A 27,295-nucleotide genomic window follows, 5' to 3' on the forward strand; every position below is an offset into this window, starting at 1 on the left:
GTTGCCAAGCACCTGAATGTAAATCACATGACCATGGGGATGCTGCAACAGTCATAAGTGTGAAAATGGTCATAAGTCACATTTTTCAGTGCTGCTGGAACTTTGAACAATCACTAAGCGAACTGTTGTAAGATGAGGACTACCTGTACTTTATCACTTTTTTCCTTTTTTTTTGGCAATCAAGTTTTTGACACCTCGCTAGGCAGCTGGTGGTCCTCGGATGTTGCCATATCCTAAAAGTGGTACAATGGGTGAAAAGGCTGAAAAGCCCTGCTCTAATGGATTCAAGTCCCTCTCCTCTGTCCTCCTCCCGAGTTGGATTTTTTCCCATTCTGAAGATATTTCTTTTGTTTCTCTTACCGAGATGCATGACTGTATATTTCTCCCTGTTAAATGTCTCTGCCCATTGTTCTTCCTGTTTAAATATTTTTCCATTTTTTCCCTTCTCCTAAGTATTAATCACTCCTCTTAGCTTTGTGTCCTCCTCAGTCTTCTGAATTATAATTTACAGTAAAAATGGAAGAATGCCTTTCTACCGCAAAAGCAAGCAGGTATTAATTATAATCTGGAACTAATAAGTGCTGTCCTTCTTTCCTTTTTCTAGAGCAGGGGTCAGCAACCTGAAACAGTGAAAGAGCCACTCGGAACCGGTTCCCTCACAAAAGGAAAAACTGGGAGCCGCAAAAAATGTGTGCACATGCGCGTCCATGCGTCCATGCGCAGAACAGGGTTTGACTGAAGAGTGGAGCCAAGGCGAGATATGCACCTACCCTAGATATTTGAATTGATTAGTTGAACTTTTTTAGTCCCACTTTTTTTTTCTGGACTGCACATGGCAGAGGACTGGGAGCTGCAGGGGACGGCTGAAAGAGCCACATGCGACTCCGGAGCCGCGGGTTGCAGACCTGTGTTCTAGAGGAAAGTATAATTTGCTCCTTCTCCAACAACCATTTTCTTTTCAAGGCCTTAGGAATGGTAAAAGTTTGAGTCTTCTTGCTTTTAAAGAATTTATTACTTATTTGCGTAAGTCCTGCCACCTGCCATATCGCGATGATCTCCAGTCCAAACTTAACCAGGCCTGACCTTGCTTAGCTTCCAGAGCGTTAGAGCGGTCCAGTGCTTTTGCTTGCTGAAATCCCGGGCAGAAGCCATCCGAACTCCCTCGGTGTCAGCTGGAACTGTTTCAGCGAATGAGAGGCATTGTGTTGAGAGAAGAGTCTGTTATTCAGAAGCAGGGAGACTGGGAAAAGCCAGGTGCCTGGGGCTGGTCTGGTTGAACAGGTTGAGTCAGCACAGCTGAAGATGCCCTTGGTGGGAGGGTGTGGTGCCCCCATCCCACTTTTCAGCCTGTCTTTCCTTCAAGATCTAGAATTGCACAGGTTTAGGAACAGACCGAGGAGCCAAAGCAAGCTCAGCAACTCTCTGCTTTTGTGTCTCTCCTTGCAAGGGCTGGGTTAGTACCGAGGGGGCAGGGTGGGGGGCCGGCAGCGGGCAACTGCTAGGCCTGTCCTGCAACCACTACTGGGTAGCATGGACTGGCCCTCCAACTCTAGATGACATTCTCCTGCCCAGAAAGCAATTAAAAGGCTGAGAAACCCCCTCAGGCCGCCTCCCACCTCTGTGCCTGGGGCCAGAGGAAAAGTGTGTGCACAGGAACACATCCGACGCCCCCAATTCTTCCAGAGTTGCAAGCATCATTTCTGCCCCAGGCTGTGGGATTTTTCACTTGGACGCAATCAGCTTCCCAAAGCTGTGAATGAAGCCTTTTCCGCCCGAGGGTGCTGATCTGGCAGGGTAGTTTCGTTTGGTTTCCTAAAACCAGCTTTCTCAATTGAATTAAAGGGAGCCCCCCCTTTCCCTGCTTCTGCCCCCTGCAGGCTCTCAGTCACAGCCCCTCCCCCTCCCATGTGTTTCAGCAGCTCTTCTCCTTCCAGGCGGTTCTGCTGGTGGGCGGAAATAGGGTCTTGTCAAGGAAGGCCAGGGTCTAGCAATGACCCCCAAAGTAAGAAGTCTTGGAAGACTCTTTTGAACAAGGATTGCTCCACACCTGCAAGTGCGGACCAGTTCAGACATTGTTTGTGGTATCGAGAGTGGTGTGTTGGCGTCCCCTTCTTGTTCCTCTTCCTCACCTGCCTTTTTAGATTAGGAGATTAGTCCTTTTTAACTTTTATTTTAGATAGCACACAGTTCACATCCAGCAAACTGTACTTTATTGCACAAAGCAATTTGAGACATTTGAGACAAAATGCCTCCTGTAATTTGTTGCAGATTACAAACAGGGGTTTGAGCTCTCTTAAGTTATGCAAGTGAAAGAATGCTTATTTTATTTTCATAAATTAGGGTTTGTTCTCACATCTGAACTGGACTGTATCTAATATAATTAACCAAGAATTGCTTGATACTAGTCTATTCCTTTACAAATGGTTGCAACTTTAAGGACAATGTGCATCTCTGAGCAAGTTCTTATACTGCAGCTTACATTTTTTATATTTACAAACTATTTTCTATATTGGTTTTACAGGTAGTCCTCAACTTACAATACTTCATTTAGTGACCAGTTACGACAGTGAAAAAAGTGACTTATGACCATTTTTCACAGGACCGTTGCAGTGTCCCCTGTGGTCATGTGAACAAAATTCTGACGTTCGGCAGCTGAGTCGTATTTATGATGGCTGCCGTGTCCTGGGGTCACGTGATCCCCTTTTGCGACCTTCTGACAAGCAAATTCAACGGGGAAGCTGGATTCCCTTAAGAACCATCTTACAACCTTAACAACTTGAACAGCTGTGGCAGGAAAGGACGTAAAATGGGGCAAAACTCACTTAAGTGTCTTGATTAACAACAGAAATGTTGGTCTCAATTGTGCTTGTAGGTCGAAAACTACCTGCAGTGTTGTGCTCAAAAGTTCAGATACCTCTTGGAAAATTTGTAAGATGTGGACCGTTTGATAAATAATCTTGTTCCTGCACAATTGAATGTTTGGGTTAATAATACAGTTTACACTCACATTGACACACACCAATTGGGATGGCAATGGTAGGTGTCCACACCTGTGCCTTCTTTCAGTGTAATTAGAGAATCAATTTCTTTGCTCCTGAGAAAGCCTTATGAGTTTTTCATCCAGGACTGTGCCGACTTTGCAGGTTACAGAAGCCAGGCGAGAGCAAAAGGATCTGCAAGGAGAGGCAGCCCCGATTCATAATCAGGAAACAGATATAAAAAGAGATCCAAAGATTTGAAGGTGCCAACCGGTGCTGCCTAAAGTTTCGTCCCTGAAGTGGAAAACGAGGCGCTCGGCTAGCAGTGGGCCGGGCAGACCAGGGAAGACGTCAGAGAAAACGGCTGGGCTGCAAAGGGAAACCCAGGAGCAACTTCCACGGAACACCCGGGGCTTCTTCTCTGAAACCGGGCGGTGTGGATGCTCCACCAGCCGCAAGGAGACCCTCAAACACAAGTGGGACGTGGGCAGAGCGGCCATCACTGCACCGACACCCAAAGCAGTTCGCTCACGGTAGGCCCAACGGCACCAGAGAAGCCTCCAGACTTTGGGATGAAATCAACTGGGGCAACCAGACCAAAACTGAACACCACAGCCACAGGCGCTGTGCTTGGAAAGGAATCCACAAGGCCTGCACAGAGATGCAAAACCATCCCTGCCAGGAAGCCTGGAGGAGGATCTCTGCTGGATTTTTTTGGGAGGGGACGTTCGGCAGCAGAGGGAACCCGGTCAAAATCGATGGCAAGATGGACACAGCATATTATCAGAAAATACTGGAGGACAATTTGCATTCATCAGCGGCACCCGGGGCCCATCTGGACTTCCCAACATGACAATGACCCAAACAAAAAGCCACGATGACCCTCGGTGGCTTCTAGCAGGAGTTCTGGAGTGGCTGTCATGGCCTCATGCCCTCAACCCTGTTGAGCCACTTTTGGAAGACCTCAAACATCAGGTCATGCTGGACCACCAAAGAATATAGAGGACCTGGGTGGGGCCTTTGGCCAAGAACGGACAGCATTACCAGATGAGAAAATAAAGTCTTACAAAAGACTGCAAGTTGTCATTGATGCAAGAGGGGGAAATACGTGATGTTAAAAGCTAAGGGTATGCAAGCCTTTGAATAAGGCCACGTCATTTCCTCTGTTGCTATGGTTTGCTTAATGATTGTGCTGTTCTCTGGTGCCTAGTATATTATTTTGAATCACTTCAAATTAAAAAAAAAGTCTTGTCCAATTGCTCATGTCTACTTACAAAATGGTCTACATCTTACAAATTCTGCAAACAGTATATAAACTTAAAAGCACAACAGTATATATGCTTGTTTCTCTATTTAAAACATTGACATGGCTGCTCTACTTGACCAAGGTGATTTTGTTCAGCTTACAAAACAAAATGCAACAAAATCTGACTTTCACTCTTTTGTGTAGTTTCTACGTTTACTCATTTCCCATTAATTCTCTTGGGAGATTAATACTTTTAAGCATATGGTGTCAAGCACTGGGGAAATCAGGAGATTTAGGCAGTTCAAATGACTTATACCTCTTGAGGGCATGCAGTGACATATGATGCATTTGACTCCTCCCTCGGGCTCAGCCTGTTCATCTCCTACATATGGTTCATAATTTGTCTTGCTGCAATCATTATTTTCATGCTGCTTTTTAAAAATTCCTTCCTATTCTCCAACCTCTGCTCTTAACATACCAAGAAATGGTCTGTCTGCATCCAGAGCCTCTCACTATCTGCGATCCTTCACTGTCAATCTTTCATCATAAAGAAATCTTATGTGTATAATAAAAGTTCTGTATCTGCGAGAGTCTGTCATTGATAACCAAATTCTTAACATTTATGAGGGCAATTCGGACATAAGCCTCTGTTTGGTTATCAATGACAGACACTCACAGATACGGAACTTTTATTATACAAATTAGAGAATTACAACATTACTTTTTGACATAATCGCCTTTCAAATTGAGGCCCTTGTAATAACGTCTTACAAGGTTTGAAATTCCTTAGTACCACTCGCTCGGCACCAAATCTGGACTGTGTGTGTGTGTGTTTGTGTGATCAAAAACATCCCAAGGGAACTGCTTCAAAAGTTCTTGGGTGCATCTAGCGGTTTGTGGGCGAGCATTATTGTTGGTGGAAGTGTTGCCATAGAAAATCCTGCCAAATGTGAAGATGCCAAAGGAGTAGCTGCTAGTGAAGTTCATGGAGTGTGGTTTGACCATCAGTTCAGATGTCTACTGTGAAATGTTACGAAAACTCAGATAAACCATCCATAATAAGTGCTTGGGCATGGTGACCTCCGGTGTGTTGGTTCATGATAATGCTCGCCCACACACCGCTAGACGCACCAGTAATGTAATGTTGTAGTTTTCTAATGTGTATAATAAAAGTTCTGTATCTGTGAGAGTCTGTCATTGATAACCAAATGGAGGTTTATTTCTGAATTGCCCTCGTATATTCATTCTTTTGCCCTGTGCATAGAACATGCTTATGCTTAAACTATGTATTTTAAATAAACAGAGCTTCTAGCTAAAAGAGCCAGGCTCTTCATTTTTTCTTCAGTCTCTGAATTACGCAGTTAATTTTTACTGTATTTTCTTATCCATTCAAGTCACTTAGCAGAACATTTTCCCCCATGAATTCATTCAGAATGTTACATAATTTTCATTTGTCCTCAACTAAATAAATATTAGTGGTACTGGTTAGGCAATTTTTCCCCAAACCTATTTCTGGTTCTATCATTATCACCTGGAGCCTAACATACAGCTCACCAACCTCTGAATTTATTTAAATCCCACCTTTATAATTTTTATAATTCAAGGCGGTGAACATACTGATATTCCTTATTTCCTCCTATTTCCCCACAACAGCAATCCTGTGAGATGGGTTGGACTGCGAGAGTGGCTGGCCCAAACTTATCTGGCTTTCATGCCTGAGGGTTTTGTTTTGTTTTGTTTTGTTTCAACTGTTGAGTTAGCTTAATAAAAATCTTGAGGATTTTGGATTTTTTCTTACAGCCAGTAATGTGTGGACGGAGTGGTATTGTTATGTACTGGGCTTTTTGTTTTACACCACGTGTGTTGCTGGAGCGGCTAACGGCTCCCCAGTAACCTAGTCAAGCTGTCTCCGGTCCTGTAATTGGCTAGCCCCAGGCGGCAAGTGTGGGTTTAAACCTATTGGCTGCTGCCTAGGGGCTAGACTATATATTGTGGCTGGTTGCAGCCCAAGCTTCAGTACAGTTCTAGCAAGAATAAAGAATGAGTTATCTTGTACTCAGCCTCGCGTCTTCCTTCCTGCACCAAAGAGCCCACTACTTAAGAGGTATGTTGACAGGTTCTCTCTTCCAGGAGAATATCTCTGCTCTTCCAGTGTTTCTCAACCTCAACAAGAGCCTGGCTGGCCGGGGAATTCCGTGAATTGAAGTCACGCCTCTTAAAGTTCCTGAGGTTGAGAACTACTAGCCTACTCCATCCCCTTCTCTTGTTTCATCAACCAAAATTTTCCCCCCAGCAACACCACCCTGACTGCTACGTTCCCACTGGGATGCCTCCAGGTGTGCTGGACACCAGATCCCACCCCTACCAGCAACGGGAGCACTGGCTGTGATAGGTGCCGGTAATGACACTCCAGAACCCCCAAAAGGCACCATCTGGCAAGCAGAATGTGACAGGCCTCTTACTGAGGATTTCAGCTGAACCCAGAACTTACTGATTTATCGAGACTGTTCGGCATTTCCATTTCAGATTGTTTTAAAGAGACTCTTGGGAAGCCAATGCTTTTCAGGATATTTAAATGTTTCCTCTACAACTTGATGGTGCTTGATTGGATGACTCAGGCCAGAAATGATACCAGCACAAGAGAAGAAGATTTTGCTTTGTTCAAGATTTGTTTTGTCTTATTCTCACTTCCTCTTTTAAATGCAGCTGTTTCCTCACTTTCTGTTCTTGCAAACTAGCAATTATCATGACAGAATCGGGCATGGAAAGTAGCCCCTCTGAAGCTCTCTTTGCAATGATATTTTAGTCACTGGTTCCAAAATGATTTCAAAATCTTCTCAGTACAGAGATTATACCTCCAGGCCTCCATTTTCAAAGCAAGTGGGACACCGCCCTCTCGGCTGAAAAAAATCCTCTTAACCATGGAAATTGGAACTGAACATTATTTACAGCCCAACATACCAACATACCCAACATGAAATTACAGCCCAACGTACCAAAAAAACCACTGCAAAAGACAAATTAGAAAGAAAAATTAAAATAAGCAAGAAAATGGTAAGAGAACACCTATCCGACCTTGGCAAATATAAATCACCGGGACCTGACAGATTACATCCCAGAGTTCTGAAGGAGCTGGCAGATGTTATCTCAGAACTGTTGTACCATATCTTTCAAAAATCCTGCACTTCCGGTTTGTGATCGCAGCCCTGGTGGATGCATGGAGGTGAGCCTCATCTCCAGCATCCAGTTTTATCCTGCTGGGGGACCCTGGAATGTTAAGCCGGATATTTTGATAAGATAAGGGATGGCACGCTTCAGAGGGAAGTGAAACTTTGTATGTTAAACTAATTGGGGAATGTGATTCATGATGTGTAATTAAGGGAGGGAATTCTGTATGATATGATGTGCTCAAGGGAGGAGAATTCAGATTCTGACATCCATCCATGAGTGCCGATGCTTCGTTCTCATTATTATAGACTTTTTAGAATAAACAAGCATGGAATGTTCTTTGATCTGTCTCGTTAGTCGGAACCATGACAGTAAACTTTTACTGACTATTGCTTTACAAACAACTTTTAGTAGAAAGATTATTTACAAACACGTGAAAGATGGATGAAGACCAGGAAAAAAATCTTGCCATGCTGAAAGCAATACATGAAACTATTCTTTCAGCTTGTGATAAAATGAGACCTAAAATAAAAGATCAAGATTCCAGCTTAGATGCACAAAGCCAAACTTTGACTACAACCAAAGAAGATAACAGAAGAAGTAGAACAATTAAATATTAAGACAAAAGACTCAATTGACCAACAAGTACAACCAAGACAAGGAAGTAACAACACTGAAAATGGAAATGACTTTCTATACAAATTAGAAGAAATTTGAGAAAGAACAGATTGAATTGAAGACAAACATATCAGAGCAAACATGGGGGACTGGAATAACAGGGCGACAACTAAATGAATATAAATGGGCTAGTCCTTCCAGAAACCTGGCAATTAAATGTCTCCTTTAATTCAACTAACATATATAAGAATGAAGGGAGATTTATTTGATGATTTAAAAGCACTGATATGGAAGCCTAGTTGGCAAAGAAAGAAAGCTAGAATAAGGTTGAAAAAGTTGGGGTTTTGATTCATTAGAGGGGATTTTATATTGTCAATTAGAGGGTTAAAGGGAGATGTTGAGATAAGGGGAATTTTGGTTATTAGATTTAAAATAGCTGGAAACTAGTTGAAAATAAGGATTTGATTTGTCTAATATTGAAAAATTAGATCTAAAAGGGAAAAGAAAATTAATTATCATGAATATGTTTGACTTATTGATTAACCCAGGCAATATATATAATGGTTTTGATTTATTAAAGGGGATATTGTATTATTAAGTAGATGGTAGACTTAAGATGGTGGGAAATAGATAACTTTTAGAAAATAGAACAAGATTATATTTAAATAGATAAAATGTGTATTTTGGACATTATAGTTTGTTATGACCCCTTCATGGATTACTGCCTTGTCGTGGCGAAGGAGCTTGCATAATTCAATGAAGCTATGAGCTATGCTGTGCAGGGCCACCCAAGATGGAAAGGTCATAGCAGAGAGTTCTGACAAAACGTGATCCACTGGAGAAGGAAATGGCAACCCACTCCAGTATCTTTGCCATGAAAACCATATGGACAGTACCAAAAGGCAAAACGATATGACGCTGGAAGATGAGCCCCTCAGGTCGGAAGGCGTCCAATATGCTACTGGGGAAGAGCAGAGGGCTACTACTAGTAGCGCCAGAAAGAATGAAGCGACTGGGCCAAAGCCGAAAGGACGCTCAGCTGTGGATGTGTCTGGTGGTGAAAGGAAAGTCCAATGCTGTAAAGATTTTTTCTCCATAGGAACCTGGAATGTAAGATCCATGAATCAAGGAAAGCTGGACGTGGTCAAACAAGAGATGACAAGACTAAACATTGACATCTTAGGTATCAGCGAACTAAAATGGACAGGAATGGGTGAATTTAATTCAGATGACCATCAGGTATACTACTGTGGGCAAGAATCCCTCAGAAGAAATGGAGTAGCCTTCATAGTCAATAAAAGAGTAGGAAAAGCAATACTGGGATACAATCCTCAAAACGACAGAATGATCTCAGTTTGAATCCAAGGCAAACCATTCAATATCACAGTAGTCCAAGTCTATGCCCCAACCATCGGTGCTGAAGAGGATGAAATTGACCGGTTCTATGAAGCCCTACAGCACCTTATAGAACTAACACCAAAAAATGATGTTCTTATCATCATGGGGGATTGGAATGCTAAAGTAGGAAGCCAAAAGATAACCGGAATAACAGGCAAGTTTGGCCTTGGAGTACAAAATGAAGCAGGGCACAGGCTGATAGAATTTTGTCAAGAGAATACGATGGTCATAGCAAACACTCTTTTCCAACAACCCAAGAGACGGCTTTACACATGGACATCACCAGACGGTCAACACAGAAATCAGATTGACTATATGCTCTGCAGCCAAAGATGGAGAAGCTCTATACAGTCAGTAAAAAAAAGACCAGGAGCTGACTGTGGCTCAGACCATGAGCTTCTTGTTGCAATGTTTAGGCTTAAATTAAAGAAAGTAGGGGAAAGCGCTAGGCCAGTCAGGTATGAATTAAATCATATCCCTGTTCAATATACAGTAGAGGTGACAAATAGATTTAAGGAATTAGATCTGATAAACAGAATGCCTGAAGAACTATGGACAGAGGTTCGCAACATTGTACAACAGGTAGCAACCAAAACCATCCCAAAGAAAAAGAAATGCAAGAAAGCAAAATGGCTGTCTGAGGAAGCTTTGCAAATAGATGAGGGAAGCGAAAGGCAAGGGAGAAAAAGATATGCCCAATTAAATGCAGAATTCCAAAGAATAGCTAGAAGAGATAAGAATGCCTTCTTAAATGAACAATGCAAAGAAATAGAAGAAAACAATAGAATAGAGAGGACCAGAGATCTTTTCAAGAAAATTGGAGAGATGAAAGGAACGTTTAATGCAAAAATGGGCATGATAAAGGACCAAAATGGCAGGGACCTAACAGAAGCAGAAGACATTAAGAAGAGGTGGCAAAATTACACAGAAGAACTACACAAGAATGAGCTTAACGTCCCTGACAATCACAATGAGGTGGTCACTGACCTCGAGCCAGACATCCTAGAATGTGAAGTGAAGTGGGCCTTAGAAAAGCTGAGCAACAACAAAGCTAGTGGAGGTGACAGTATTCCAGCTGAGCTATTCAAAATCTTAAAAGACGATGCAGTAAAAGTGCTACACTCAATTTGCCAGCAAATTTGGAAAACTCAACAGTGGCCACAGGATTGGAAAAGATCAGTGTACATTCCAATTCCAAAGAAAGGCAGTGCCAAAGAATGTTCAAACTATCGCACCATTGCACTCATTTCTCATGCTAGTAAAGTTATGCTTAAAATCCTACAAGCTAGACTTCAGCAGTATGTGGATCGAGAACTACCAGAAGTACAGGCAGGATTTCGAAGAGGCAGAGGAACTAGAGATCAAATTGCCAACGTACGCTGGATCATGGAGAAAGCTAGAGAGTTCCAGAAAAACATCTACTTCTGCTTCATTGACTATGCTAAAGCCTTTGATTGTGTGGATCATAACAAACTGTGGCAAGTCCTTAAAGAGATGGGCATACCAGACCATCTTATTTGTCTCTTGAGAAACCTATATGCGGGTCAAGAAGCAACAGTGAGAACTGGACACGGAACCACTGATTGGTTCAAAATTGGGAAAGGAGTCCGGCAAGGCTGTATACTATCGCCTTGCCTATTTAACTTATATGCAGAGCACATCATGAGAAAGCCAGGGCTAGATGAATCAAAAATTGGAATTAAGATTGCTGGAAGAAATATCAACAACCTAAGATATGCAGATGATACCACTCTAATGGCAGAAAGTGAAGAGGAACTAAAGAGCCTCTTGTTGCGAGTGAAGAAGGAGAGTGCAAAACTTGGGTTGAAACTAAACATTAAGAAAACCAAGATCATGGCATCTGGCCCTTTCAATTCCTGGCAAATAGATGGGGAAGAAATGGAGGTAGTGACAGATTTTATTTTCTGCAAGGCGATCAAACCGGTCAGTCCTAGAGGAGATCAACCCTGACTGCTCTTTAGAAGGCCAGATCCTGAAGCTAAAACTCAAATACTTTGGCCACCTAATGAGAAGGAAGGACTCACTGGAGAAGAGCCTAATGCTGGGAAAGATTGAGGGCAATAGAAGAAGGGGACGACAGAGAATGAGGTGGCTGGATGGAGTCACTGAAGCAGTAGACATGAGCTTAAATGGACTCCAGAAGATGGTAGAGGACAGGAAGGCCTGGAGGAACATTGTCCATAGGGTCGTGATGGCCCTTTCAATTCCTGGCAAATAGATGGGGAAGAAATGGAGGTAGTGACAGATTTTATTTTCCTGGGCTCCAAGATTACTGCGGATGGGGACTGTAGCCAAGAAATTAAAAGACGCTTGCTCCTGGGGAGGAAAGCCATGGCAAATCTAGACAGCACACTAAAAAGCAGAGACATCACCCTGTCAACAAAAGTACGTATAGTCAAGGCTATGGTGTTCCCAGTTGCAATGTATGGCAGTGAAAGCTGGACCATAAGAAAGGCTGAGCGCCAAAGAATTGAAGCCTTTGAACTATGGTGCTGGAGAAGACTCCTGCGAGTCCCTTGGACTGCAAGGCGAACAAACCGGTCAGTCCTAGAGGAGATCAACCCTGACTGCTCTTTAGAAGGCCAGATCCTGAAGCTAAAACTCAAATACTTTGGCCACCTAATGAGAAGGAAGGACTCACTGGAGAAGAGCCTAATGCTGGGAAAGATTGAGGGCAATAGAAGAAGGGGACGACAGAGAATGAGGTGGCTGGATGGAGTCACTGAAGCAGTAGACGTGACCTTAAATGGACTCCAGAAGATGGTAGAGGACAGGAAGGCCTGGAGGAACATTGTCCATAGGGTCGCGATGGGTCGGACACGACTTCGCAACTAACAACAACAACAAAAGTTTGTTATGAAGTGAGATAAGGGAAATCTTGGTTACCCAGGGCCTGAAAATTATGGACATCAAAGGTTAAATTGGAATATTGATGAGAAGTTAAAAATTATGTAAAAATTAATAACAGGATATGGATTCTTTATGAAGATTGAATGTAATTAAGATATGTATAAGCTAAAAATTTATTGATAAATGTAATAATGATGTCTTTATTGACTTGATATAATTAGAAATGTACTAATTTGACTACGAGATAGTAAATGTTAAGGGAAAAAGAGAAGAAATATCTGATGTTGTAACCTGAGATTTGCACTAAAAAAATTGAATTATTGATTAACCCAGTCACCACGTTGCTTTTTAAATACTCAAATGTAAAATTGGAAAATTAATAAAATATTATTTTAAAAAATCCTGGAGCACCGGGGAAGTACCTGAGGACTGGAAGAGGGCTGATGTGGTTCTCATCTTCAAGAAAGGGGGGAAAAACAGTCCCAGGAAACTACAGACCAATCAGTCTAACATCAATACCTGGGAAGATCCTAAAAAAGATAATAAAAAAACAAATCTGTGAAGAACTAGAAGCAAACAAAGTTATAACTAGTGGGCAGCACAGGTTTGTCAAAAACAGATCATGCCAAACCAATCTTATTTCATTCTTCAATAAAGTGACTAAACTAGTAGACCAGCGAAATGCTGTGGACGTAGTATACTTAGATTTCAGTAAGGCATTTGATAAAGTAGACCACAATCTACTCCTTGGTAAGCTAAAAAAAAGGTGGAATAGACATCACCACCAGATAGATCTGTAGCTGGCTGGCAAACCGTACTCAATGAGTAGTCCACAATGGTACTACATCCACATGGAGAGAAACTCCTCCGTATATTTGGCTACCGGACAAAGCCCGTTTTACAGTTTTTATGCAATCCCTAGCTTTCCGTTCTGCCAGGCGGTCTTCAAGATGGTCATGAAGTGCTTAAAGTTCTGAAGCTTGGGACCGTTGCAGTTATATAGGGTTACCATCCACTTGGCGGCTGATCCTTCCAGGGCTAGGGTGATGACCCAGATCTTGGCTGCATCATTGGGTAGAAAAGTGCTTGCGACACTTAACCTATTGATCTGAGCGGGAAACCCTCAGATCCTGTCTATTACGCCTGCTATCAACTTCTCCTCATGAACACTACTGAAATGCTGAACATGGGGCTTCCCTTGAAGACCACTTGGAAGGTATCACTGATTCAAAATGCAACGCTACAGGAGCAGCTGGCACTTCTTGCTACAGCCATGTGTCACGGCTGCTTTGTGAGCTGGATTGGTTGCTAGTGAGCTTCTGGGTCAATGCAGGGCACCGTCATCCTGTGTAACATCCTACATGGTATGCAGCCTTGTTATCTGAGGGAGCACCTGTCTGCTATTGTTTCTGCGTACCTGGAGAGCTTAGGCAGAGGGGTGTGCTTCAGATTCCTCGGTTAAGTGTAGTCACCTTGCTCTTTGAAGAAAAGCACTTGTCCTCAGGAACAGCTTCTGGCCAGAAGCTCCCCCGGCCTTCCAATGGGTAAAACTCGAATGTAAAAGCTAGGATTGATGTGGGATGCTTGCGGAGGCCCAGCTGAATCCGTTTTTGAATCTTATAATGCTCTTGTCAGGCAGCCCTGAAATTCAATAAAGTTTGCTCACCTTAATCCTATCCCAGCAGTCTCTTTTGAAAACTCTCCATTTAAGTCCCTCCTGCATGATGGTTTTTAAGCACCGCCAGACTACCAGCAATACCCCGCCTCCCCAAAAGTTGGCCTTGAATACAATTGCTGCAGCGAAAGCAAAGGGGTTGGGCTACTTCCACTGCACACCTTGACCCGCTCGCTCCCAGCAATGATCGCAGCCCCTGGCCCCGCATCAAGGAGGCGGCCGTGGGAAGAGAGCGCTTCCCTTGGGCAGCTGGACACGAGGCCTGCTTGTCACTTGCCAGAGGCGTAGGATATTCTGGCCAGGTTCAGAGGGCGAATCCTCCTGCTCAGGCCCAGGTGCCAGTAGAACAGAACACACTTTGAAAAGCAGCTGGGCAGACGCAGTCCCACTGCAGGCTCCAGAATAGCCCTGGGACATAATTAGCATATCTCAAGCATGAAAATATGCGGACACTTTGTTTTGAATGCCATTTATTCTATGATGTTTCATATCCCAACAGGATCTTGGAAATGGGATATGCAAGGGTTGTTTTTTTTAAATCACGATGCACACAATATTCTTAATGAGAAAAATCACTGCCTTCTTTGTCTGTTTCCCGCCCTTCCCCTTGAATTACAGAAGAGGCTGCAGAACCAGGCTTGGTGCCTAAGAGCCCAAGTCGGGTTGCACAATTGGCTGGATCCCCAGCCTTTTTTTTGGAAGCCTCTGCAGGAGGGACCCTGCCTGTCCTACGGTGAGCACGCCTGTTCTCCCAGGGGAAGCCCCAGCCCCGGCCAGGTCAGAGGCTGCGGAACCTTGACAGAAACCTCATCCCTCTTCTCTTCTTCTCCCCCACCCCAGTACTGCTCAATATACTTGCAACTAGCCACACGGACACTTACCTTTGTTGTCACTTTGCTGTTCATCCTCAGGGGCCAGGAGACAGGCAGGCAAGGTCCCCTCTTCCCTCTGCAGGGACACATCCAGACTTGTGGGGAGCAGCTCAGTGAACCACAGCACAAGAGCATGCAGGCATCCTAGCCGTTACGTTCTGCCTCTGTGGTGCCCAGCATTAAAGGATGCAAAGAAAACAGATTGACTTCCACTTCTTTCCTATGCAATTTCCTTCTGCCCTCGCTTTATGGGGCCCAGCAGTGACCTTCCAGCTTAGTCTGCAGCATCAGAGCCCCAAAGCTACCCTGTCTTGCCCTCAATAGATCCAGCCCACACTTTCTGTCCTGACGCAAAGGTATGCCTCCATTTTTTCTGTCCAAATAGCCCAGCCAGCCTCTTCTCAGCAAGATGATCGTCCAGAACTTCTTAACCCGAGCCAGTGATGGGCTGTGCTGCCTCTCTGACCAAGGACCCAGATGCTGTGGGCATTTGCACTGTGTCGCAGGTTCGGCGGGAGGAACAGTCCTCCCAGAATCTGCTTTGGCCACCCTATTCCTACAAGCAGCTACTGCATTAACAAGCAATTACAATGCCAGAATGGGCATCATTTTCTGGATCAAGGAAAGTGCCAAGGACAAACAAGGGGCTGAAATCCACCCTCTAAGTAAAGAGACCCCAAGCCCATCCCACTTTCATACTTCTAAAATCCTTCTTCATCATCACAATGAATTGCAAGAAGTAGCATCATGTCCACTTTGAAATACTTTTTTTAAAATGTTAAAATTTCTCCTTTTAAATTGCCCCAATCTGCGTGCATGGCTGTTTTGCTGGTCAGGGCCAACTGGAATCCATAACTGGAGTTTTAGAAGTTACAGGCCTCACATTGGAAATCAGCAAGGTGGAAAATGCTAGAAACTGAGCCCTTGTGGGGGAAGAGAGTGGCTGGGGAGGCTGCATGCAGCTCAAGGGTGATGTGCCTGTCCCATTGCAGGCCCTGGTCTCTGGAAGCTCAGCGGTCCCAGGAGAGGATGGAAAGGGCTGGTTCTGCCAACAGTGGAAAGGAGAAAGTGGAAAGGGAGGCCTGCAAATGATGAAGGAACAATGCTGGGGTGATATTTGGCCAACAAAATATGAATTAGCCCAACCTAAGCTGGGGACGGGGGGAGGAAGAGGAAGATGTAAGAGAGACTGCAACAGGAAAGCATGAGGGAAAGAGTCCAAGTGGCACTAGCCAACACAGGGAAAACATCTAATTATTATGCAAGAGAAACTCCCAAGCCTGCAGTGTTTGACTGGCACCCTCGTATTCCCAATTTTTCTTGCAAGAGGCGATTTATACTTTTGACATCAAACAGGCAGAGCCACTCAACCAATTACATTTCAGGTCCCAAAGAAGAATTTTATTCACAGGTTGGACTAGAAACCAAGAGAGAGAAATGACAAGGTTCCAACAAAACCATTCTTTAAGTATTAAGAACAGATCTCTTCGGCTCCTAGGGAGCAAAGAAAGTTTTCTCCTTCAGAATCACAGCGAAATTTTCAGTCATTCTGGTGGTTGGGGGGCGTGTATTTCCCCTCCTTAATCATTAAGTCCCTTTGCTTCAAGATGGCTCGGATACGTTTCATCTGCAAAAGGGAAGGAGCAGAAAAGACGGGGTCAGAATGAAATTACAGGCCTCTCCTGTCCCACCCAAGATGGAAGTGGTAACAATAATAGTAATAATAATAGTTAATAATAATAATAATAATAATAATAATAATAATAATAATAATAATAATAATAATAATAATATTGTAAGGGAGCTTGGAGATCATCTAGTCCACCCCCTGCTCAGGCAGGAAACCCTGGCCTATACCATTTCAGACAAATGGCTGTCCAGTCTCTTCTTAAAAACTTCCAGTGTTGGAGCACTCACAGCTTCTGGAGGCAGGTTGTTCCACTGGTTTCATTGTTCTAACTGTCAGAAATTTTTTCTTTAGTTCCAGGTTGCTTCTCCCCTTGATTAGTTTACATCCGTTGCTTCTTGTCCTGCCTTCAGGTGCTTTGGAGAATAATTTGACCCCCTCTTCTTTGGGGAGCCCCTGAGCTATTGGAACACTGCTGTCATGTCCCCCCTCATCCTTCTCTTCATTAAACTAGACTTCCCCAATTCCGGCAACCGTTCCTTATATGTTGGCTGGCTCATATTTAAGTGATTGTCCACTAGGACTCCAAGATCCCTCTCACAGTTACTATTAGTGAGCAAGGTACTACCTATAACACGGGTGTCAAACTCACCATGTCACGTGACATGTTGCAATGTATCATGACTTTTTTTTCATCACTGGAGCTCGGGTAAGCACGGCCTCCGTATGATGCAACCAGCCCATTTGCATTTGTTTTTTCACTTATTCCTATCACAGTTCATATAAATTTCACTTTCCACAAAAGAACTCAGCTGTCACTGCAATTTAATATCGCCTCTCCCACACAAAAACACATGATTTTTGCTATTATTGGTAATAATAATAATTATGGCCTTGGCAAGGCATATGGCCAGTGATTCCTTCAGGAAAAGTCGAATTCTAACATGTCTAGTCAAAGGGGAAAAAATAACAACTCACATTCCAGTTGTGACAAAACAGGGAGTGGGGCAGATGCAGCCCTTGGCTTTCCCCTTTCTAGCCTCTTGCTCACCATCTCCCACTGGTGGTTCAGGGTCATACACAGCGCCTAGGTGCCCTTTGTCCTGAGCCAAACTTTTTAGGGGACCGTTTCTTACATAAATTGCAATTTGTTTGGGTCTCACGTAAGTTGCCAAAATATTTTTTAAAAATGTTTGTGACTGTAGCTGCTACGCCCTGCAACCAATCCCCCCCTTGGCTTTAGCGCAGCGGGTGAGCTGGTCAGGACGGTACCGAAGTGAGAAGCAGACCGCAGTAACACGCCTGTCTGGCGAAGGAGCCACCCAATCCTTGTTTCCCGCTGCCCGCCCAGCCTGCCGCCGAAAGACCCGAGGAGGACTCAAGGGCTCCCAAGAGGCGTCGAGTGTCCCAGCTATGCCCCTCTCACCATCTTGCGCTTGGTCATGCACTCCTCCAGATCTTCGGCCTCCAGCCGGCACTCCTCCTTGGCCCGGGTCATCCCGATGCCTTCCGAGCACTCCAGCCACTCCTTCTCGAACGTGTGGCACACGCTGGGCTGCTGAAAGGGCTGCTTGCTACTCAGGCGGAGCATCCATCTGTCTAGGTTAATGCCCAGCTGGTTTTGGAGATCAAGAAGTGGCATGGCTGAAAGGCAGAAGGGACACGTAAGGGGCGAGAGGGGATTCAGTCCCTGGTCAGGAGCCGAGATGGGATGGAGTTGGGAGGAGCTTCAGGTGTGGAAGGGGAGGTTTTCATATGCAGGGATAGATCATCTTAGGCACTGGAGGAATACAAATCTACTTTCTCTTTTTTAAAAAATATATTTTATTAATTTTCTACAATAACAATCTTCAGTGCTTCATGATGTCTGGGTTCATATATTTAAAACAATCAATGATAATTAATTTCTACAATTAATCAATATGTTGGTAATATATTTCTAGATCCTCTCTTCTTCCTGTAATATTCTCCTTTTGTCTACATTAAGGTAAAGGTAAAGGTTCCCCCGCACATGCATGCTAGTCATTTCCGACTCTAGGGGCCGGTGCTCATCTCCATTTCAAAGCCGAAGAGCCAGCGCTTGTCCAAGGACGTCTCCGTGGTCATGTGGCTGGCATGACTAGACGCCAAAGGCGCACGGAACGAACGCTGTTACCTTCCCACCGTAGTGGTCCCTATTTTTCTACTTGCATTTTTACGTGCTTTCAAACTGCTAGGTTGGCAGAAGCTGGGACAAGTAACAGGCGGAGCGCCTGCTACGCGGCACTCGGGATTCGACCCACCAAACTGCCGACCTTCTGATTGACAAGCTCAGCATCCTAACCCACTGATATAATTCTTAATATTTTCAGTATATACCAAATTGAATATAAACATTTAGTATTTATGCATATAATATAAACATACCGTATATACTTGAGTATAAGCCGACTCGAGTATAAGCCGAGACCCCCATTTTCACCCCCAAAAACTGGAAAAAGTTATTCACTCGAGTATAAGCCGATCCGCCGTTCTGCAAGCCTCCGCCGCCGGCGGAGGCTGGATCCGCGCTCTGCAAGCCTCTGCCGCCAGCAGAGGCTCGATCCGCCATTTTGCAAGCCTGAATACACAGGAATACCCTGTGTGGCCACGGCTCTCGGGGAAGCCCTGGCTGTCCGCTTCCTCGCTCCACGCTGCCATTCGGGGCCCGCACGTTCCCCGGGCAAATCGCGGCGCCCAGCAGGCGAGGAAACACGCCCGCTCCAGTCGCCCCCCCTTCCCTCAGGAGACGCGAAGCAAGTGACCGCCCGGAGCTTACCGAGGACTTGCGCGCGGCCGAGGCTTCGGTGCTTCCAGGATCGCGCGCACCTCTCCCAAGCCGCCGCCGTCCGGAGACCTGCCGAAGTTTGGGGAGGTTTGGGGAGGTGCGCGCGCACCTCCCCAAACCTCCCCAAACTTCGGCAGGTCTCCGGACAGCGGCGGCTTGGGAGAGGTGTGCGCGATCCCGGAAGCACCAAAGCCTCGGCCGCGCACAAGTCCTCAGTAAGTTTTTTTGTTGACTGGAGTATAAGCCGAAGTGGAATTTTTCAGCCCAAAAAGTGGGCTGAAAAATTCGGCTTATACTCAAGTATATACGATATAACATTTTTAATCAGCTTATTTCCATTGCATTTATAAAAGTCATCTTATTAAGTCATTATATGTCCTGTTTTCAAGATTCTTATTGAAGCTTAGTTTTCCCTCAGTATTCAGACCACTCTCATCAGTCAGTTTTCTCAAAATTCAATACCTTTAAATATCCAAACTTTTCATTTAAATAGACCCTCTCAATGTTTCAACATTTCATATATTCTAAAAGTATTATACTACTTATATATTGTATTCCTCTTTCTACAAGCTTTATTTTTTTGGGCCATATTCCAGCAATATTTAATCCTATAATACACCATCTAATAATCTTTCCCTAGGACAGTGATGGTGAACCTTTTAGAGATCGAGTGCCCAAACTGCAACCGAAAACCCACTTATGTATCATCGGGTGCCGGGTGGGCTTGGCCCATTTGATGGCTGTGGCCCATTTGGTGGGTGTGGACAATTGGGTGGGCGTCACCGATTGGGTGGGTGGGCTGCAGTGGTAACGGCAGACTGGATGGGACTAAAAAGTTCAGTCAATTCCAACTTTGCAAGATCTCTTTTTTCCTGCAAGAAGTTGAAATTGATCGATTGATTGAACCTTTTTTTTTGCACACGGCAGCATAGGGCTAAAGCGAAAAGGTTTGATAAAACCCAGCTGAAGGCCTAGGACTGGGATGACGGCGCGCGTGCCTACAGAGAGGGCTCTGCATGCCACCTGTGGCACACGTGCCATAGGTTCACCACCACGGCCCTAGGACCTCTTTTTATCCACATACATACACACACAAACACACACAAAAATTGTATTCAAACAAGTGTTTAGTCATATAATATTCCATCTGATAAGCTGAATCACATCTCTTGACTCCAACTTTGATTTTCTTTTGCCAGGTCATTTTCCAAATCAGTAAGTTTGGCTTGCCAGATTGTATTTTTGTAAGTGTTGTTGGGGACAAAAAAGACAAATCAAGTAAAGTTTCATTCTTTTGACAATTCTTTAATCCATTTTATTAGTTCTTTTTTTATCCTCATATTTGTTTTGAAGTCCTGGAGAATAAAGCATCTTTTTTGTCTTCTTTATTATAGTGAGTTTTTGCAGATTTTTTTGTATTAAATTGTAGTTTTCTTCATTTGTAGTTTTTGTATTTAAGTCACTTTATGTTCTGTTGTCTCATTTGTTTGTTCATTCTTTGTCGTTTTTTGACTGTTATTTAGTTGTAGGTTTAAGTTAGAGATATATTTGTTTATATTGTCAAACTTATTTCTAATCTCATCATGGTTTGAAACAATTGTTTGAATCTGTGTATATTTTCTCCTGGAATGTATTTGTTTTGTCTTGAGTTCCTGCAGATCTTTGAAAATCCAAACTGGGGTCTTCAGGAGGTGCTCGATATGGTTTTCTATCACTTTTAGATAGGTATATAATATCTGCTTTATCTCTCCCCTCTAAGTAATCTTTCTAATTAACTTTATCAAGCCAGCCCATCTTAAAATCCAAACAGCCAAATCTTATGTAGTTCTTATCTTTATATAATGGTTTAATCTGTTTCCAATTGTCAAGGCACCGCTGAAAACAATATTTTGTGACAGTTCTTCTTTTCAGGAGTCTTGTAATTATCAACCAGTCACCATCTAAAAGTTTTCCAGTAATTTCTCCTTTAGAAGATTAGCCAAAGGCCAATATTTTTGTTTCTCTGCAAACAGTTCTTAGGTTTAAGAATGAATGAATGAATGAATGGTATACATTGAGATTGGCTCAGCCTCAATGCAGCTCAGTATGTCTATAATCCCAGAAGGTCAGCAGTTTCTAAACATATGTAGTTTCACTCAGTAGTAGATAGCTCAATGCTTTGTTCCCAGCTGTTTTTTTGTTTTTTTTTGCTATTTCTAGGTGTCTTGCCAAATTCTGGGTCAGTGCTGCTAGTTTTCTCTAATTCTCCACTAGATGTCACTGATCATTTTTCAACATAGTATTTTATATTTTTATTCCCCATAAGAGTTTAATACACCGCTTCCATCTATACAAGGGTGAGGTATAATCCCCTCCCTTCTCACTTTGGGAGGCTTTTTGCTTCTTGGGGAACTTTTCCAGGAAATCAGATATAAAATAGGAGACAGAAGATCGAATTCCTCACCCAGTTTCAAGCACGCTGTTCACTGTTGTGCTGGTTAGTGCCTTTGGACTTTGCCTGCAAGTAGCTTGGGTTGGTTAACAAAGTGTGACCAGCCTTTCTCCTGTCAGGTTAGAAGGCTTCCCCCGAATCGAGCAAAACGACCACCATCGTTCCAGAATCGTCAGGGCACCCTTCTTTTCTTCGCCGCCTCTCCGGGGCGACTTAGACCCATTTAGGGTCCCCTGGCAGGGTGAAACTAGCTGTGGGGTGCGGAGGTCCATGATTCCACGACTGGGCAAAACTGGAAGTCCTCCAAAAATCTACTTTCTCACAATTTTATTTACTCTACTCCAAACATTGGAAACCCTGCTCATGAAAGCTTGTATCCAGATAAAATCATGGGAAATGTTTAACCACTTGAAAAAAGTACAAGTATTTATCTATACTGCACTAATAATGTATCTATAGTACACTGATTATGTACCATCAGCTCTTAGCAATCAGATAGACCGATTTTCTCCAGGAGGATCTGTCCCTAAGCAAGTCCTTCAGATCTTCCAATGGTACACCTGTCTCCACTGAAACCGAGTCCCTCCAGCTTGCTACTGATTGTTCTCTTCTTCTTTTTCCTTCTACCTTTCCTAACATAGGAGCTTTTCCAGAGAACTGAGTTTCCATGTATCTGAAATAGGGTCACTTGAGCCCTGAGTGAGAGTTCATTCGTTCAATGGTCCATTGGTTTGTGTTCTTCACGGTTCATGGCATTCTCAGGTGTCTTCTCCAACACCAAAGTTATCAATACTGTTTCTATCCTGCTTCAAATTCCAACTTCTGCCTTCACAGAAGATTACAAGGAAAACCTCTGTGTGCACAATTCTGATCTTTGTAGGGCTAGATACAGCATCTGAATCTCTCCAAGGCTTTCACTATTACGCCAATCTAGACTATGGTGTATTTCTTGACTGTAATTGTTGATCCTAAGAGGCAGAAGCTTTCCACTTCCCTATATTCACTGCCAATTCTAAAGCAGGTTGTTCTACTGATGTTTTCTTTACATTTAACTTTAGACCCATTTTTTGTTCCTTAAACTTTTATTACTAGAACTTGCTGAACCTTTGCATTTTCAACTATCAGGGTAATGCTATCTGTCAGGACCCACTTCAATCCCACAAGAAACAATTTCTTCCAACAGGATCTTTTATTAAGAGTAGTTGATAGCAGGCATAATAGACAGGATCTGAGATTTCCCACGCAGAGTGATAGATTAAAGCAGGGCTTTTCAACCTTTTCACCCATTGTACCACTTTTAGGATATGGCAACATCCGAGTACCACCAGTCGCCTACCAAGGTGTAAAAAACGTGATGATCAAAAAAAAAAAAAAAAAGGAAAAAAGTGATGAAGTATAGGTAGTCCTCGACTTACAACAGTTCGCTTAGTGACTGTTCGAAGTTACAATGGCACTGAAAAAAGTGTTCCCCAAGCCACAGCCAAGCAAGACACCTGTCTGCCTGCCCAGCGGCGCTCTTCCTCCTGTCCGAGGTTTTCATTGTTGTGAGCATTTCTGTTGAGGATTGGCAGCGGGGGTGGGGGGGGGGAGTTTGGTTTTTATTCCCCCCCCCCACGTCTGCTGGGTGGTTGCAGCAGGTTTTGGTCACTTCACATGACCCTGGGACACTGTGACCGTCATAAATATGAATCAGTTGCCAAGCATCTGAATGTAAATCACAAGACCCTGGAGGTGCTGCAACATTTGGTGCTTCCAGCTGGATCCTGGCGCTGATCCTGGTGCTTCCGCTGAGCCTTGACAGCCCTCCAGCTCCAGCCATCTTTTGCTCAGGCTTGTGCGGTGCTGCCACCGGTTCAGCTCATTCCCCTCCCCCGCTACCACTTTTCTAGAATGTTTGCGTACCACCTGCCAGGTGCCAATGTACCACAGGTGGTACACGTACCACTGGTTGAAAAGCCCTGGATTAAAGCATCTCCAAACAAGACCTCAACCCATAGTCTGCCCGCCTGGTATGGGACGGCCAATTCCCAGGTATTAAGTCCATTGTGGGGAAAAGGGGAGATAACATCAGCCCGCTCCAGTTCACACAGTGATGGTCAGTGGCTTCTTCACACCTTCCTCTGAGAGCGTAGACAAAAACCAGGCACTGAGGTTAGTTCCTCATTTCCTCCCTTGTTCTAGCTGACAGTTTAGGGAGATAGAGTTCAGAGAGAGATAAGGCAGGCAGCAAATTGTTACATTGCAGCAGGTGGGTAGAGGACACAGAGGCAATAAAGGAAGCAAAAGGTTACATTGTAGCGGACCGAGGAAGCAAAGGCAATAACCCCACATCCCCCCTCCCCCCTGGGAGTATGGCAGAACCCAGAGAAAGGTGAGATTTGATTTTGGGTCAGAGGGGAGAGAGAGAAGTGAAATAAGAATGGGTTCTGATGCTATCAGCATAGCGCAAATGATCTGTGTTTTCCTCCTATTTTAAAAACAAGCTCATCCTCTGCCAAACCACTCAAATGCAATAGCTGCCATAAAGTGAACACCACAGTTCATTGATTAATGTATATTTGGCATAAAAGCTGAATAAGTAAGAGGAGAGGATTAATCCTTGAAAAAGTTGTATCTATTCAAGCAAGTTTAGTCTGCTTCAGTAATGGGCAGAGACCTTGTTTTTTCCAGAAGGTCCATTTTTATAGCAAAAGCTTTGGGGGGGGACCTATCACATCCACTTTCCCAGTGGTGGGATTCAGCCAGTTCGAACCAGTTCGGCAGAACCAGTAACTAATCTTTTGTTGCCCAGGAGGGACTTCCGGAAGCGGCACCCCCGCAGAGAACCGGGGGTTCGCCTATTTGAGTCCCACCGCTGCACTTTCCTGACTTGCGCACACAGGACGGCGCAGCCAGCCGGGCCTTCTGTCCCCCACCGAGTCCTTCCCAAGAACCCGGGACGCCGCTCGCCTCGTCTCCGGACAACCCCGTTGCGCGCAAAGCCGCCCTCTGCACCCGACCGAGGGCGACCTTCTCAGGGCGGAGGGGGGTCAAGGGCCGCTCCGGGTTCTCCGGGACCCAGCAGGGCTGCTGCTCTCTTTCTCTCGCTCGCTCGCTCTGCCGCTTCCTCCCGCCCTTCCTCGCCTCTCCCGCCGCCCCCCGCGCGCCCCCCGCGCTTCCTCGTGGGCGCCCGGCCTTTCCTCCGCCGCGGGCGGCGGGGGCGGCCACGCAAGGCGCCGGGCGAAGCAGCCCCCACAAGGCTCCGGGGCCGCCTGCCGCCTACCTTTCCTCTCTCCCCCGCCGCCGTCCTTGCGCGCCTTTTACGTCACCGCGGCGGCCGTCGCGCAAACTCGCGCCGGGAGGGGGCGGGGCCCTGAACTAGGTATGCGCCATAGAGGGGCGAAAGGACGGAGGAGTCCATCCTTCGTTCTGACAGGCAACTTCCGGGGGCTAAATGGCATCGTCCGTTTTCCCACGGCCGGGCCTTGCGCAATGTCCCATAAATGCTCCTGCGGGCAGTTTTCGCCCCCAGCAGTGAAGGGCGAGCCGGAAGACTCGCGAGGCCACGCAAAGGAGCTCCCTCCGCCCCCCCGGAACATTGGAACTGCCACGGTTGCACCACTCCCGCAGCCCGGTCCCAGCTTCCCCCTCCCGTGATGAGACTTGCACCTCGGGGGTCTTCCAGTCCAGCCCCTGCTCGGGCAGGAGACCCCAGGCCATGCAGATCCGTGGCTGTCCTTAAAAGCCTCCAGTCAGGTAAGTTGTTCCACTGGTCAATTGTCTCAGGAAATTTCTCCTTAGTTCCAGGTTGCTTCTCTCTTTGGTTAGTTTCCATCCGTTGCTTCTTCTCCTGCCGGCTTTGGAGAATAGCTGGACTCCCTCTTCTTTGGGGCAGCCCCTGAGATATTGGAACACTGCTATCGTGTCACCCCTCGTCCATCTCTTCATTAGATCAGACATACCCAATTCCAGCAACCGTTCCTTATATGTTTTAGCCTCCAGTCTCCTGATCATCTTTGTTGCTCTTCTCTGCGCTTTCCAGAATCTCGACATCTTTTTTTACATCGTGTTGACCAGAACCAGAAGCAGTATTGCAAGTGTTGTCTTACCACAAGGCATAATAAAATGGTACTAATCTCCACGTGATCTTGATTCTATCCTTCTGATAGTGCAGCCTAGGATTGCTTTGGCTTTTTTTTGCAGCTGCAGCACATTGTGGTTTGTATTTAAATGGTTGTCTGTTAGGACTCCAAGACCCATCTTGCAGTTACTACTATTGTGTCAAGTACCACCTAGTCTATACTTGTAGATTTGATTTTTCAAAGACATTCATAGAGCAAACCTGCTGAAGCCTCAACAGCAATGTTCCGGCTCAAATGAAGTCACTGCTTTTTGTCCATTTTGGAGGGGACAGCGCTGGTCTGCAGAAGAAACAATGAGCTATATGTTATGACCTAAATCTTCTACAAGGCTTAGCTCTACAGATAGAAGATCTAATTGCCTCATTGTCAACACCCTCTGGTGGCCATGGACAGGAAATGCTTTCACAGCTCAGCTGGTTTGACCTTTGCTTGTTGCATAAAGGCCAATTTAGAGTTGCCCGCGATTACACATAGGTGTTGCAGGAGTAGATGCGTGAGCGCAGGCTGCAGACAGGCTGATGTGCATCTTAGATACTGGGTTCGTTGCTTCAATGACGAGGCGAGTGAGTTCAGTAAAGATCATTGTTTATTTGGTTGCAGGAACTGAACTGGGGAAAGGGCTGCGAATGCAGCAATTTATACCCTGGCCTCTAGGCGGCGGCCAATAGGTTTAAAGCAACCTATTGCCGCCTTAGAGGCAGCCAATGGTGGTGCTGGAAACGGTTTGTCTGAGCTGGGCCAGCTTCCCTGCTTGAGCAACCTTCCAGCAATTAACCCCACATGATATCCCTTAGCAAGACAAAACCCAATACATTACACCCCTCCCCCCTAGAATGTACACACATTATAACAACAAAGGGAATGATTACAACAATTGCAAGTTTACAGAAATACAAAAGTAGTATGCAAGCGTACACATTTCCTGGTACTTGCTAATACAGAGGCTCTCCTGGCTAGCAGCAATCAATGACACATTCAACATTATAGCTTAGTTATTTTGGAACAAAATCTTGTAAATATGCAGGAGGCTTGTGAACCCTCGTGGATCACCTGGGAGAGCCAGGCACCCCCTGGCCTGCCAGCTTGCCCACCGGGCTGGGAAGACCAGGGTCCATACGTTCAAAGGAGTCTGGCTGACTCGGACTTTTCTGGCTGGACATTTCTAGTCAGCCCACCCCAGAGTCCAATTGTTCTGCCACATTAGCACATCTGCTATAGTGTTCTGGTTGGCTTTCTCCGTCAGGGGCCCCATGTTGTACTCCTGGGCTTTGCCCCCCTATGACCACCTCCCCGTTGTTCTGACTGCTTGGGACATCAGAGCGTATGGACTGATTGGTCTGGCTGCCGGTTTGCGGTCTGTGGATGGGACCTGGGACGAAGTCCTCGCTTTGTGGCCGTTCTGGAAAATGCTTCCTAAGCTGATCGATATGGCGATGGATGACTCGCCCACCTTCTAGGCCCACTTCGTATGAGAGAGGGCCCGA

General features: G+C 45.0%; 3 protein-coding genes across 5 annotated transcripts in view; 1 reads left to right on the forward strand and 2 right to left on the reverse strand.

The window, feature by feature from the left end:
* MACF1 (microtubule actin crosslinking factor 1) overlaps positions 1-12,786 on the reverse strand; it is a 348,186-nt gene extending 335,400 nt beyond the window's left edge. Inside the window, exon 1 of the mRNA XM_083369263.1 lies at positions 12,702-12,786. Within this exon, the coding sequence (XP_083225389.1) occupies positions 12,702-12,735 (34 nt within the window). The 5' untranslated portion in view covers positions 12,736-12,786. The remainder of the gene's footprint in view (positions 1-12,701) is intronic.
* A 3,419-nt stretch (positions 12,787-16,205) lies between these two features.
* On the reverse strand, positions 16,206-25,713 carry NDUFS5 (NADH:ubiquinone oxidoreductase subunit S5). Of its 3 annotated transcripts, none has more exons than XM_083369292.1 (3): positions 25,632-25,713; positions 17,880-18,097; positions 16,206-16,453 (listed from the first exon to the last, which is right to left on the reverse strand). In XM_083369292.1, exons 1-3 carry the CDS (start codon positions 25,681-25,683, stop codon positions 16,367-16,369), a joined length of 357 nt encoding a protein of 118 aa, XP_083225418.1. In that variant the 5' UTR covers positions 25,684-25,713; the 3' UTR covers positions 16,206-16,366. The 3 variants fall into 3 exon arrangements, with proteins under 3 accessions (XP_083225418.1, XP_083225420.1, XP_083225419.1); XM_083369294.1 differs by lacking the exon at positions 25,632-25,713 and adding an exon at positions 24,953-25,037; XM_083369293.1 differs by lacking the exon at positions 25,632-25,713 and adding an exon at positions 24,640-24,840.
* AK2 (adenylate kinase 2) overlaps positions 25,264-27,295 on the forward strand; it is a 54,330-nt gene continuing 52,298 nt past the window's right edge. Inside the window, exon 1 of the mRNA XM_083369289.1 lies at positions 25,264-25,425. The gene's annotated coding sequence lies outside the window, so the exon portion shown is untranslated. The remainder of the gene's footprint in view (positions 25,426-27,295) is intronic.

Source organism: Vipera ursinii (assembly GCF_947247035.1).
Source record: "Vipera ursinii genome assembly, chromosome: 9".
Classification (NCBI taxonomy): domain Eukaryota; kingdom Metazoa; phylum Chordata; class Lepidosauria; order Squamata; family Viperidae; genus Vipera; species Vipera ursinii.

Coding starts and splice junctions, on each gene's coding strand:
- NDUFS5 (XM_083369292.1), bottom strand. CDS start 25,683: ATGATCAGGAGACTGGAGGCTAAAACATATAAGGAACGGTTGCTGGAA. Junction 18,098..25,631: donor GGAACGGTTGCTGGAATTGG/GTATGTCTGATC, acceptor TCTGCCTTTCAG/CCATGCCACTTCTTGATCTC. Junction 16,454..17,879: donor GCATGACCAAGCGCAAGATG/GTGAGAGGGGCA, acceptor TCCCTTTTGCAG/ATGAAACGTATCCGAGCCAT.